This window comes from Mugil cephalus, chromosome 10 (genome assembly GCF_022458985.1).
Source record: "Mugil cephalus isolate CIBA_MC_2020 chromosome 10, CIBA_Mcephalus_1.1, whole genome shotgun sequence".
Classification (NCBI taxonomy): Eukaryota; Metazoa; Chordata; class Actinopteri; order Mugiliformes; family Mugilidae; genus Mugil; species Mugil cephalus.
Window position 1 is genome coordinate 25,702,368 of NC_061779.1, and position 14,735 is coordinate 25,717,102.

At 38.8% G+C, this 14,735-nt stretch overlaps 1 protein-coding gene across 9 annotated transcripts in view; it reads right to left on the bottom strand.

Moving 5' to 3' along the window:
- Positions 1-14,735, bottom strand: part of cadps2 (Ca++-dependent secretion activator 2) — a 166,671-nt gene that overhangs the window by 88,402 nt on the left and 63,534 nt on the right. For all 9 annotated transcript variants that reach the window (XM_047596395.1, XM_047596394.1, XM_047596399.1 and 6 more), the window contains 3 exons: positions 4,171-4,251; positions 1,906-2,139; positions 1,395-1,516 (listed from right to left, as the gene is read on the bottom strand). In XM_047596395.1, the coding sequence (XP_047452351.1) occupies positions 1,395-1,516; positions 1,906-2,139; positions 4,171-4,251 (437 nt within the window). The remainder of the gene's footprint in view (positions 1-1,394; positions 1,517-1,905; positions 2,140-4,170; positions 4,252-14,735) is intronic.

Sequence of the window (14,735 nt, forward strand, 5' to 3'; positions counted from 1 at the left end):
GCCAGTTAGTTGAAACACAATGGTAAAGAGGAAATACATTCACAGATGACAGATTTTCACATAAATGCTTTGAGAAAGAACTTACCCAACTAAAAATACACATGGTCACACATGACATTCCAAACGCATCCCAAGATCACAGATCACAGTTTTATCATTTGGGGAGGGGTGCAGTGCTGTGACAGCTGCTGCCTCTAAGGGATCTCTACCGACCAATATGGCAGGACAACAAACAGCACTGTTTGTTGTGTGTACATCCTGACATGGGGATATGCTAGAAATTCTAGAACAGATGTAGCTCAGCTCCCTCTCAAAAAAAGCATAGATGCTAAGTTATCATCTATTTATCTATCTTTTCACTGATGTTGGTTAGTTTAGAGACCTGATTAGCTCAGATACAACTCACAACTCTGCAAGCTTCCATCCACACTGTAATGTCGCCTCTGCACTGTTGGCCTTAGCAACCATGAATGTATAATCTCCAGTAATAAAGACACAGGTCATTGTGAGAAAGACATAACTACATGTTTGCCATCATCATCATGAACACACGTCACTACTGAACAACATACTATAATCATACTTACATCATATTCAATCATCTAATTTAATAATTCTTGCTTATTTTTTGTATTGTTATTGTTATTTACATATTTAACAACTACAAGGATGAAATATTTTTGCTCAGGAACAATATTAATGCAGGGCCTTATAGAGGCCAGTGTTACATAACAGCCTCATCTTCTTATTTTGTCAACTTTGATGAGTAAATGAGAAATGTAACTTGGGACAGGGGATTATGTTGTTTAAGGAACAAATGTAGGTCAGTCATCTTCTGTCTATTATCTACAGTGCACTGTTTGCAAGTTCAGTTTCAGGTAACTGTGTTAAGACTTTTGTTTATGCAGAGATCTATGTGTTCATTTCTTCTACACAAACCCTGGCATAGCATGAATAAACAAATGAAGGTTTAGTAGGCTGTAAAGACAGAGCTGAGCTCTTAACACTGTTTAAGTCTTTACAGAACACAGAGTACAACTTTGAAACTGATTGCATACCTACACTATATTTAAGACTAACTGATAGAACATTGTCACGATGTTTCATTTAACCTTAATTTAGGTTGTGTTGTTTTCAAAGAGCACTCGAGACAAAGCAATCTGTCACACTCAAGGCTATGTGACTGTTTAATAACTGTTTATAGTTTTGAGGAAAGGAAGGGTCTCGGCTTCGTTGATTTGTTCTCGAGTGTGATTACTGTGTTCACACAGCAAACTCAAATACATGATTTTCCACACAGTTCACTTTGAAGGTCCAGTACACAACTTAGATAAGTGTAATGTGACATTTTAGACGTAGCAGAGACACTAAACAGAGCAGGAATATGAGCTCACTGTGGTCTGCAGGCCTCTGCTTGGTCCGTCTGCAGCTTTTCTCCTCCCTCAACCTCCATGGTGCAGTAAACAATACGGTTTGGAGCCACGGACTTCAGCCCCTGGACCTCCATGATCACAATCTAACAACAGCAGAAGCAGATCACATGCCACTTTAAATGAGGTCTTTTCTTTCAGCTACAATCTGAATTAACAAAAAAAAAAAAAAAAAAAACTCCACAGTGATATTTTTACCATTGTTTCCTCATATTTCCTCATATAAAAGATGCAGCCTGAGAATGATCGACTATTTACTTCATTCAAATAATGAATTAAATATCAATTTATCCTGTAATTAATGTCAAGTGTGAAGTACTGTCAGGAAATCGTGCACTAAATGTTTTCTTGTACCTTTTCTTAACAATAGCACTAAACTGACTGTCACATGTGATGAGTTCTTATTTCAGCAGTTTGTCGGCCATTTACCAGCAAAGAATACAGATCAGACACAGAAATGCACAAGGAAACAAACCTCCAAAGTGAAGGACAGCACAACATCTGATTTAGACAGGATGTCACCCTCGTCTCCCATGTCCAGGAAGGAGTTGTTCATAGAGGAGCGCTTGAGCTTCTGTTTAAAGTCTGGGCCTCCTTTGGACACTGGCAGACTCTCCAAGTTTGCCATCAGCAGGTTGACTGCTGAACGCAGTTCCTCCACATACAGGGCCTCCATGTCAGCAGAGACAAACTCTGGGTATCTCTGTTCCTGGAGCACACAGGCAAAGTCGCTGTTTAGCATCAACAACAGGCACACATTTATCCACCACTGGGCTGTGAATAACAAGGCTGTGAGTCATAGTGCTTTAAACAATCACCTTTTCACAATCTGTGAAACAAGTCAGTCCTATTTTTCTCAACATAATTTCAAAATACAATGAATGGATTCATTTCAAATAGAGAAATCATTTTTGTCTGTGCAGTGTTAATTATGACATTCCATTGAAAATCCAAGAAGATAAAAATGACTTATTCTGTCATTATTTGCATCAACGAACAAAGCTCCAGTTAGTGAGCTTTTGACTTCCTGTTGCAATCTTGATTATTCCTTTTTCAGATTCCTTCTGCCTGCTTTTGAATGCCAATTAAGTGAACACAAAAATAAATCATAACTGTGAAAGATGAATGAGATGAAATAAAGTTTTAAGGTTGCTTTCGTTGACAAATTTAGTAGCTTTAACTTCAAATCTCTGGTTTATTTACCAAAATATTTTCAAATTTCAGAATCTGACTCGATGTTGTCCACTATCAGAAGCATGGCCCACCATGACAGGAGCAGCCTTATCTAGGCTGATATTTGATCCAGGGTCTTATGCCTTGGTTAAAAATATATACTGTATATACATTTGTACTGGGAAAACTACAAAGTACACAAGTGTGATTGATTTTGGATTCTCAGTAGAATATGAAATGAACAAATGATAGATCCATTTTACTTACAGTGGGAGTGGATGCTTTTTATATAAATATATATATATATATATATATCATGAAGTGAGTTTTGGATCGTCTTTAATTTAATAGTTTCAACTTTCCAACTTATTTTGCTATGAACTTCAGTTCTGGGATGTATTCAGTTTAGGTTGCCTTGAACTTTCTTCCTGTTTATTTAAACCTTTTTCTCTATGATGGACTAAAGCTTTCAGACCATGAGGTGAGGTCACTGGTTCAATCCCCTCCATGTTCATGATGTCCTGTGTAAGCACTTAAAACACCTCCAGACTGCTCCCTGGGTGCACTGCATGGCTGCCCATTTCTTCAAGTCTTCTGTTTGGATGGTTTAAATGCAGAAGGAATTCCTTGTGTATATGTGAACGTTTACATAGGGCAAATGAAGGCGTCTAACTAGATTTGTTTAGCTTACTTCTTTGTTAATTTGAAAAGTTCCTTGCCCATGTGCCTTTTAATAGCTTTGCTTCACTTGCATTTTCCTGCCTGTGATAGTTTGCTTCTCTGTTTCCACCTGTCTTGTTTCCTGGTTATCTACTGTGTGTGCACATATAGTCCGGTCTCTCCGCTTGTGTTTGTTGGTCCTGTGGTGCTCGCCTGTGTTTGTTCCTGGATGGACTATGTTGTGTGGCATTACTTTTTCATTTGGACGTCATGTTTACCATTTTTCTCTGGACATGTTTGGATTATTTTGCCTACTTTCTGCAGCACCTCATACACTCTGTAAATTGCATGAAACTGAACCTTATTATTTCTTCCTGCCTTCCTTCCTACTGCATGTTTTGCATTTTGGCCGTTCCCCTTTCTGTGTTTTCAGCCTGTTTTAGGCTGTGTGCTGCAGTAAAAGAAGAGACTGGGTATTATTGTTCTTCAAAAAACGTTAACATGTTTTTTTCTGTCATTAAATAATTAAATTTAATATAACCACATCTTTATTGTGGTTTTGAATGTTTACTTTTATTTGCAATGAAGCTGTGGTGACAAAGTAATTTCCCTCGTGGATCATTAAGTCTGTTTGTGCTAGTGTTTATTTTGCACGTGCTTGCTATATATACCCATATTTAACTTAATGTACTGAAAATTATTTTAAAAAATACTGGTCTAATATATAGTAAAAATACTGATTAAAATTTAATACGTCAGTACATTAATATAGGTCTCAGGTTGTGGGTTTTCATTTTTGTTGGAAAAAGAAACTAAACACAGCTGAAATAGGGCAGAAATAAAAGATACATAAAAAGAAATAATATTTTATGAGCACTAATAACAACATGTGTTCTGTGTTTCTCACCCTGGCAATCTTCTCGGCCAGCTGTAACCTGCCATCCAGCTCTCTGCGGATCTGAGCCGCCTGCTCATCCACGTTATCCAGCTGGGAAAAAAAAAAAGAAAGAAAAAAAGTCAGCCAACTGGAGATCTGTAAAATGAAAAAGGAGAAAGTGTACACAACAGGAGAGAGGTCTGCTCCAAACAAGTGATAAAACAACCACAATGTGAATAGATGGTAGGATGTGAAGATTCAACCACTTCGTCAGGATGAGAACAGAAAGTGGGTTTAGTCCTGTTTGGTTCCTTTGGTCGGCAGCTGAATGTGGAAGGTAAAGCTGGTGATTGTTCAGTTGTAGATCCCTCTAATCTCTACAGATTGTTGACTGTCACTGCATTGAAGTGAATGGGAAACTTTAATTGCCATCATTCCATATTTTATATTAGCCAAGAAACTAAATGTGGTCTGGTAAGAAGTAAGGCAGAAAAAGCATCTCTGACGTTAAGATGGATTTAGTGGTTCTCAATTACAAGAGAAAGTTCTGATGTAGGCTAAACATGACACCATAGGTGAGAAGCACAAACTAGAGAAGAAGCACAACTATCTAGCTATCCCCTTATTTGTGTGATGCAAATGCACGATTATACATATGCTACACATGTGATGCAGCACCCAGCACTCTCCTGTTTTCATGCTGTTCAGCTGATCTACAGGCAGGAGCAATTCAAACAACCACGTAACGACAAAGACAGGGAGGATATAGAAAGAATATGAGCTTTATTTGACTGTAGACAAGATGGTTTTTCATTAACTCAGCCAGAAAGAGACCCATGCAAGACTGAATAAGTTAATTCAAATTGAGTTAGTGTTGTAAGTGTTATATCCACAGTATGATTTGGTTACATTTCTTTCAATGTAACTCTCTTGAAGCGAACAACTTATATTTTTGAAAGGATTTAGGATTCCGTGTCTTGTTGAAGGATACTTCAGTGTAGAAATCAGGCCTAATAACGCCAACACAACAGCTATTGCTGCCACATCCTTAAACCTGAGCTACAGCTGCCAATGTGTCCTTGTCTTTTGTTTACTTTCATTCAATTGTTTACTTTTATTCACTGTTTTATCAGGCAAGCACCCAGGAGCAGTTCATCATAGAAGCAAAGAAAGAAATGCATGAATTAGCCCATGAGAGAGTGCGGCCCTTGATCTTGTGACTGGCCTTGCTGCAGTTCCACCTTCACTGTGCTGTAAGTGTCACACTGAGCAGGAGAACAGCAGCAAAGTCGCCAGTTAAACTTGATGTCAGCGGGATTCATGTGGAGATGAAAGCAGGGTGAAAATTTAGTGAAATCCGCTTACGGAGCAGAAACCAGAGGCTCATTTCACAAATCTGTGATGAGCGGGGGCGTCTGAAACGACAATCACAGAAAGAACAGCTCTGATGGAAACTGGCCCGAAGCCAAAGTGATGAGTGGAATCTTCCGTGTGGAAGCTGAGAATAAATAAGGTGCTTAATCTAAACCAATTTCTAAATGTCTCTAGTCTCATTTACAATGACTAGTCATATTGTCATATTGTGGAGTTAGAGTAGATGTCTTGAGGTTGAGTAGAAAAAGCTTTAAGGAGTAAATTCAATAATAACGCTTTTAGTTTCAAGGATGTTTTATCATAAATCACAGTTTTTATGAGTGCTACACAAAAACTATAGGTATCACAGTCCATCCTTGGGGATCATCCGTCATATAGCCATTCAGCCAATTATTGGAACATTTCATGCTATGGCTGGTATGTTAAGGATGGACTGACCAACCAACAGACGAGCATCTGTAGAGTCATGTTACTAGCACTAGCACTAAACTGTCAGTATTAATAACTAGACTGTGTCTCCTTTCTGATTTCCTCTCAAATATTTTCACAACTGGATATGCTAAACGTTTAAATAAATAGTAGGTATTGTTGCTGCCGTTTAGACATCAACTGCACTAATTGCTGAGCAGGAGATTTGTTCACGGATGATTTGAGTTGTTTTCCCCTAATTTCTTTCTGCTGACACTGTTCAGTTGACAGGATTAATCAAAAACATGGTTGACAGCAGATTACCGAGGCTCTGACATCCAGAGAAGACGACTAACAGACACATTTAGTCATTCTGCAGCTATTAATTATGAGGTCTGGTGATCATCATACTAATTAACTCAACACTGATTTTCAGACCAACAAGCACATTTTGAAAGCTGACATTCGATGTTTTCTTTGTTTACTTGTTACTCATGAGGTTATCACTCTGAGATTTCCCAACAGTCTTGAAGGAGTTCCTAAATACCTATGCTAAGAACCGTTGGCTGCTTTGCCTTCACCCTTCAGTACATTTCATCCCAAACTATATTGGTTGGGTTTATATATGATTGTGAAGACCAGTTATTATCAATGCAGCACTCCATCCTCCTGTGTTATGTTGCCAGATGTAATTATTATCTCATGTTGCCTTGAATTCTGAATAAATGACACAACAATGCCACCAATAAAGCCACCCCACACCCACTTCATAGGGCCTTCATTTTCAGGTTGGGTCACACATACAGTTGATATAAAACGTCTACACACCCCTGTTAAATGTCAGGTGAAAACAAAACAAAGAAAAAACAATAATTTCAGAACCTTTCGAGGCTTTAATGAAACCTGTACAACTCAACTGTACAATTTAGAAGGGTAGTAGAAACAGAAAACTGAAATGACGTAGTTGCATAAATGTACACACCCTTAAACAAACCTTTTGTTGAAACACCTTTTGATGTTTTTTTACACAATTCAGTATTTTTTGGGGTAGGATATCAACACAGTACACCTTGACCTGGCGATATTTGCCCCTCTTCTTTCCAGAAATTCTCAAAATCTCTCAGATTGCGAGAGCATCTCCTGTGCACTGCCATCTTTAGATCACCCACATTTCACCACACACTTTTGGGAGGGTTCTGTTGTGTTTTTGCAAAATTTATCTGGGCTTGGAACTTTTTCTTTGTAAGTGTTGCATGTCAAGAGTGGAAGGTTTATCTGTGTGTGTCTCTCTCTCCCTCTTTTCCTACAGGTGGGTGTTTGGAAAATTAGCTGCCACCTGTGAGCTTCAGAATGAGGCCGTATTGGCTCACTCCCCTCACCAGCTGGCCAATCAGAGGCAGAGGAAGTAATTTAAAGACCTTGAACTCTTTGGGCTCTCTTGCTTCATGCCTCTTCTCCTTGTGCTTGTTGGGCCCTGCTATTGTTTGTGTTTAAAGGTTCGTGGTGGGAAGGTAGAGCCTAGGTAAGGTTGGGGTACCCTATACACACTGCACTCACATAGTTTACACTGTTGCTGCACTAATGACTTTAAGTTTTGTAAAAGCCCCAGTTTTAGATAAGATAGGCAGGCATTTTGTTTCTTTTAATTTTCACGTTCAGACATTGATAAACCTGACCATTTTTTGTTATGCTTTGTTTCATTTGTTTGGCACAGCCCCTCACAGATCTTCCTTCAGAAAACATTTTTTTTAACCTAATTTGTAAATAAATGCTCCTTTGCCACACTTGCACCCTGGGTTGTTGTTTACAGGTCGTCAGTGTTATGGTCTCTTTTGTGAGCTGTAAAGAGGAACGTAACGGTAAGAAAAGCTTTCCGTCTTCCGTCTTATCACATGTACACCAGTACTTGGAAGCAATTTCTGCAGCTTTTTTAATGTTGCCGTAGGCCTCTTGGCAATCTCCTTGATGAATTTCTCAATTTTGGAGGGACATCTAGTTCTTGGTAATGCTGTTATTGTGCCATATTTTCTCCACTGGACAATGACGGTGTTCACTGTGTTCCATGGTATATTTAATGCCTTGGAAATTATTCTGTACCCTTCTCCTGACTGATGAGATCCCTCTGATGCTTTGGAAGCTCTCTGTGGACCATGTCTTCGCTGTAAGATGTGACTAAGGAAATGTCAGGAAAAGTCTACTAGGAGTGCTGAACTTTATTTGGGGTCAATCAGGAGCCCTTTAAATGATGCGAGATGTGTACTGTCTCCTATTTAATATGAGTCTGAATGTGATTTTTTGTTTGTTTGCTTGTTTGTTTTTTAAATTTGAAAAATGGGATGTCAAGTTAAGTCCCATTTGATTTACCACAAATTTGTAAAATGACCACTGACAAGAGGATGATTGTTCCTGTAACTTAACAGATATTTATAGGAGCACAAAAAGAGATTTTATCTTTATGATTGCTAGTGAAACATGCACAACTGAGCTTCAATTTCTGCAGGCTGTCGGAGAGCTGCAGTCACTTTTGCTGAGTATTAATTTGCATTCCTTGCTGTCGTTTCTGGTTAATTACATTCAAATTGAATTACTGAATTGTGATAACAGAGGTCACATTCTGTACACAGCTTATGTAGCTCTCTGTATAAATTTCAGTTGGCACAATCAAAGAGTTTTACAACCTTGCAAAATAACAGCAGTCTAATCTAATCCAAAGATGATCCAGTGTATACGACTGTTAGACATTTTCAATTTAGCTCCAGACTGTGACCATTATGTCTGTCAAGGTTTTTAGTCATTCATTAGAAAATAAAAGCTCAACCCAGTGGGTTTCTTGAAGACATTTCCCTTCTCATTCAAGCAGCTTTTTAGTTCTTAAGGACTGGCAGGGAATTTGCGTTTCATTAGGCACATCTGTGGGTGGCGCCCAACCCAAACTTTCAGGACTAGGATCCGTTAACGACCAGATATTCAAAGAATGAGTCCTAAGCTAGTTTTAACAAAAGCTTTCACACAACACATCAATCAGCAAAATCCAGTTCACACAGGAGATCATCAGTGGAGATGGTTTAGCCTTTTTAGACAGTAGAGTGCATGACAGAATCCTTAACACAAAGACAGGAGGTAAGGAGGAAGAAAAAAAAAAACATCAGACAAACACGTGAATATCTAAACTGGGTTTTGTCAAAAATATAATTAGATATCTCAGAATGGATAGAAAGGAAGACAGCAACAAGAGGAGGAACACACCATCACCCACTATGTGGCTGGAGTGTCACAGATCGAAAACACAACATTCCTGTTCACACCAAGTCCAGCAACACAAAACTCAAGGCATAAACAAAGCAATGTAGTCGGTTTAGTCTTATCACCTGTTCCCAAATTTTTAACCTTTCACACCTCAGGTCTCCTGCAATAGATTTCATTTCATTTCAGCAGACCATTCACTGGAGACGGAAATCAGGGTCAAACTAATTAAGTTTTTATGTTAATTTTATGTTATGTTAAATGTAACATTTAAGTAATTTAGGAAATAAGTAATGACATTAAATTTCCCAAGGTCATCATTTTACTTTTCAGCAAAAGTTCAAAACTGCATTGCTTCAAGTGCTTTTTATCAGAAAATTTTAGAAAACATTTGGATTCTATACTTTTATCACTGAAATTTCTTACAATATGACATTGATCAGAGCTTCAGATGAGTCCTTTCTCTGCCATGTAAGACAATGGCAGAGACAATTAATGACACACACCCACAGTTTGGCTGCATGTACTAAAATTAACCAGCAAGCACTTAGACATACTTCTGAGCACATACGAGTTTGTTACCATGACTTCTACTATGAGGCCTTTGTTGGCAACCTTTCTAATTCTGCCTCACAGACCATTTCTATGACAACCAGCCTCCATATTAAGCTATTAATCAAAGCCTCTGCCAAGCGCCAACATGTCAAACTGTTAGACACTGTTAAACAGTTAAACAATCATGAAGGAATGTGTCTGGTAAGCACCGAAACACAATGAAGAATTTTTTGTCAGTATTAACGGCAGACTCTTCTACACTTTTGCAGAACACAACGAGCCACATCATAAAATGGAAACTTCAACCTTTGAGGTATGTTCAGTAAACAGTAGGGGTGTAACGATTCATCCACTACATCCATGAATCAATTTATTTTCCTACGATCCAGCTACATCGATCCGTACTCGGCAAGTTGGCTGTCTGGACGACACATCGATCTAATATCGATTTAAAAGGTAATCAGTCGATTGTATCAGTTCTAGGAAATAACGCAACAGACCAGCGTGTAGTGAGAACGTCAGCGCTCAAAAGAGCAGATAATAAACAGAAACGGACATGTGGTGTTAAACTTCTGGGCCATAATAACCTTGTTCCTTACTGATAAACCGAGCACCGTCCAGCAGACCGAGACACTTGAGGAAGTTTAAAAAGTGACGGTAACCGGTAGATTGAGAACCCCAAAGAGGAGATACTGAGGAAGATAGTTATCTGTTGCAGCTCGCCACTCTTAAATGAATGTAGAGGAAACACTGAGTAGGTGTTTATTTCAGTCACACTGGTTTAATTTTTGGCTAAAAAGTTACTGAATCGATTTCAAGTCACGGAATCGTTTGGGATCGTATCGTTCTAAATGACCTAAAATCATCCCTGAATCGTATCGACAACTACAAATCGTGAATCGAATCATTGTTAAAACAAATTGTTACACCCCTAGTAAACAGTACATGTACAACGGTTGAGTAGAATTTCTCTACTGTAGGATAAATTAAAGGATTATCTTGTCTTAATTTGCAATTAATTAATTATGATCACAACGTTCTAAAAGCATGGACTGACACAGAGGCAGTCAAGTCCGTTTTGTTGTTTGTGTGTCCTTCAAATTCGTCTTCATTGTGGAAACTGACCTGGCATAACCTAGCACTGGGATTCTGAAAAAAAGGAAGGAAACATAAGCTCTATATTAGCCAGACCAACATCCCGAACTGCTATCCGCCAATATCTGAGGTTGAGGACAAGTAGTCAACATTTCTCATACAATTGTTAAGGGGAGTGAATGTCATTGTTCTCCATGAACGCCTCTGTCATACAAATGTGTAAATCAAGCACTGGTGAGGAACTACAACAGAATCAAGGGACACAGCACTTTGTGAAAGCAAAAATGAATCTTTTTATGAATAAAAAGCAATGAGGAGCACACTGTGCCAGCCATGTTTTAGTGTACAGAACAGTTCCTTTATCAAAGTTGAACTTTTGACAGTCACCTTACAAAGTGAACAACCTGCTGTGCACAAAAACACACACAATCTCAGACTAATCAGCTGACAAAGAGATGAAAGACAATTACAGCCTTTCATCAGTTACAGCAAGAATCGGGAGTAAGATAGAGGGGAAAAAACCGAAGGGAAGATTTGCATGGAAAAGCAGCAGCTGAGAGGAGAATAAAGCAATTCAATTTATAGTTGACACAGAGAAACTAATAATGAAAGGGAAAAAATGAAATAATTAGACACAGTAAAGCAGACAACTAAATATACACGCTGGTATAATAAGGTCGAAAACCATAACCTTGGGTGAGAGCATGCCTGACTACATGATTGCATAATATGAAGAGCTTCAGGAGGTTATGGAATGCTCTTGTATATATCTACAGCAACATTCGGGGTCACTGAATCGAAGCCAATCTACGAAATCGAATGTATTTATTTATGAGCAGTGAAAAAGTCTTTGGGACAGAGTAAGTTTCAAAAATGCAAATACTTAATAATTAATACACTAGTAGAAACAGGAACGAATAAATAACTGATCGCAAGAGACAAGTCTGGAAGGGTATAAGGAAATCACAACACAGCCAACACCTTCCCTTATGGGAAAGCTGCCTCTGGAACATTCAGAACTGCGCAGAAATCGCAGGCACCAACAGACAGGCATCTGACCTTAGCAATCTCATTCTGAAGCATTCAGTCATAAAGATCTAGATGACTTAATTCAGGTGTTCCAATCACTTCCATGGCTACAGTTGTAAAAGCACCTAGGTATACAGACTGCTTCTACAAACATTTGAGAAAAAATGGGCCACTCAATGAATTCCAGTATGGGATTGTGATAGGAGGCCACCTGTGCGACAAGTCCAGTCGTGAAATTTTCTCACCACTAAATATTCCACAGCCAACTGTCAGTGCTATTGTAACAAAGTGGAAGCAATTGGGAATGACAGCAACTCAGCCACGAAGTGACAGGGCACATAAAATGACAGGGCAGGGAAATAACAACCGGTCAGACCCATCAAGAGCTGAGGAGGAAGAATACTGGAAGGGCATATGGGAAAGAGAGGTATCACACAACACCAATGGCCAATGGCTAGTGGTGCCCAAATCAACATCAACTGCGGCATATACCAAGGCGCTATCAGTACTGCTGTTCTGCATAAACCTGAACCCAAGAATGACCGAGAAATCGACTCACGGATCCACACCACCAGGATCTGAGGCAAAATGATCAGAACTGAAGGGGTCGACCTACCAGAGGGCAACATAGGTAACATCCAAGTTAGCTACAAGTACCCTGGTTTCCCACAGGCTAATGGAAACCATGAGGAGGCCACAAGGAATTCAACCACAACCAGGGAGGCTGAGGACTAGTGAGCATCAAGGCCACGGTCCAGAATGAAACATTAAAAATCAAAGAGCACACCAATAAAATGGCCCCAAATGACAAAGTGCTAAGAGAGCACAGGAACAGGCCTTAAGTACAAGAGCCATAGAGGACTAGATCTACCAGAGCAGATCAAACTCAAGGTGCAGACTGTGCAAAGATGCCCCTGAGACGGTCCAGCACATAGTAACTAGCCGGATCAGTGTACATGAAGAGGCACAACCAAGTAGCTGGGAGAGTGTACAGGATCTTCTGTACCCAGTATGGAATAGAAGCACCCAAGTCCCAAGGTTGGAAGGTGGTTGAGAACAATAGTGCCAAGGTTCTGTGGGACTTCAGCTTCCAGAAAAACAACCAATGTCTGGCTAACCAACCAGACATAGTGGTGGACAAAGAACAGAAGAAGGTGGTGGTGATAGATGTGGAGATACCAGCTGACACCAACATCAGAAAGTAGGAATGCAAAAAGGTTGAGAAGTTGAAAGAGTTGAAAGAGCAGCTGGAACGGATGTGGAAGATTAAGGTGAGCGTGGTCCTAGTGTTAGTAGGAGCACTCAGGGCAGTGAACCCCAAACTGGGACAGTTGCTTCAATAATCCCAGAACAAACACCTGATAGCTCATCTAGAAGGGCGCAGTCCTAGGAACAGCTGAATACCCACAGACCCTCATACTCCAGGCTCCTGATAGAGGACCTGAGCTTGAGGATGACACAGATATCACACCCCCATGCAGGGATGATTGGATTGTTTTTGTAGTTTATATAGATGTGTGTGTGTGTGTGTTTTGGTTGTGTGTGTGGTGTGTGTGTGTGTGTGTATATATATATATATATATATATATACACATATACACACACACATATTCACACACACACACACACACACACACACACACACACACACATATATATATATACATATATATATATATATATATACACACACACACACATATATATACACTGAACCATTCATTTCCACAATATTTTACCAGAAGTCATCAACTAAAACACACACACATGCAGACACTTTTGGTTGATACCCCTTGATATTATCAACTTAACTTTGAGTACACTCAATAATGTTTTATCCTCTTCCACTAAATATATAAGATTGTGGTATATATAAGAATTTAACAAAATTAACTGAAGAAAATTAATCAGTGATTACCTTTCACCATGTGTGTTAGAAAGGAAGTAAGGAAGTTTGGAGAACAATTCAAAAAATCCTTAACTAAAAAAAATGACGATCTTCAAGAGTGAGTGTTCACAAGAGTGAATGTTTGAAATTAATAAAACTAAACTAAACTGAGTTACATATCATATATATTTCAGATCATACGGTACGTTTGCAAACATGTGCTTCCACTTCATTTGGAGTTAGCTTGATAGGCTAAGGAGCGGCAGGCAGGACTAGAAATCATTCTAACCATCAAGTTAAATATACAAATATATTTTTATCACAGATATATAACAATATAATAATAAAAAGTTGAATAAAGTTATATTGGTATGTTATTACATTATTGACTGTTTTATGTTATTGGCCAGTTATTACGTTATTGGCCTATTACATTTTAAACATGTCAAATTTATTACGTTATCGGTAGTTGGTTAAGTTTGCCTTCTACAGTGCAGTATGAGTGTGATAAGGATTGTTTTCAATCATTTATGTCCATGTACACTACCAGTCAAAGGTTTGGAGCTTCACAGTTTGGAGCTCATCGTTCAATTTAAAAAGAAAATATGTCCAAACTTTTGACTGGTAGTGTACATAATTAGTACATAGTTAGATAAAGAAACCAGTTAAATGGGGAATCAACGTTGGTCAACCTTGTATTTCAGTAGAGAGGAAAATTAATATATTGTGTGTGTATCAGATGCAATAACTAAGCAGAAGCTATAACATTTCAAGCACAGATGGGCAAATTGTAAAGATATGAACAGAATAACAGATGAGGAAATATCAACATACGTGGTGGCCTGTCACTGCTGTTTATCCACAGCCCTTAACTACAGTATGTATTCTCCACTGTAATATATCCTGTCACTGAAAGAGAAGTGTACACCTCTGTCGATTTTGCTCACATCTGGAATATAGTCCTGTGAAGCTACTCAGAATGTCAGTAATCCAAACTTTAAGC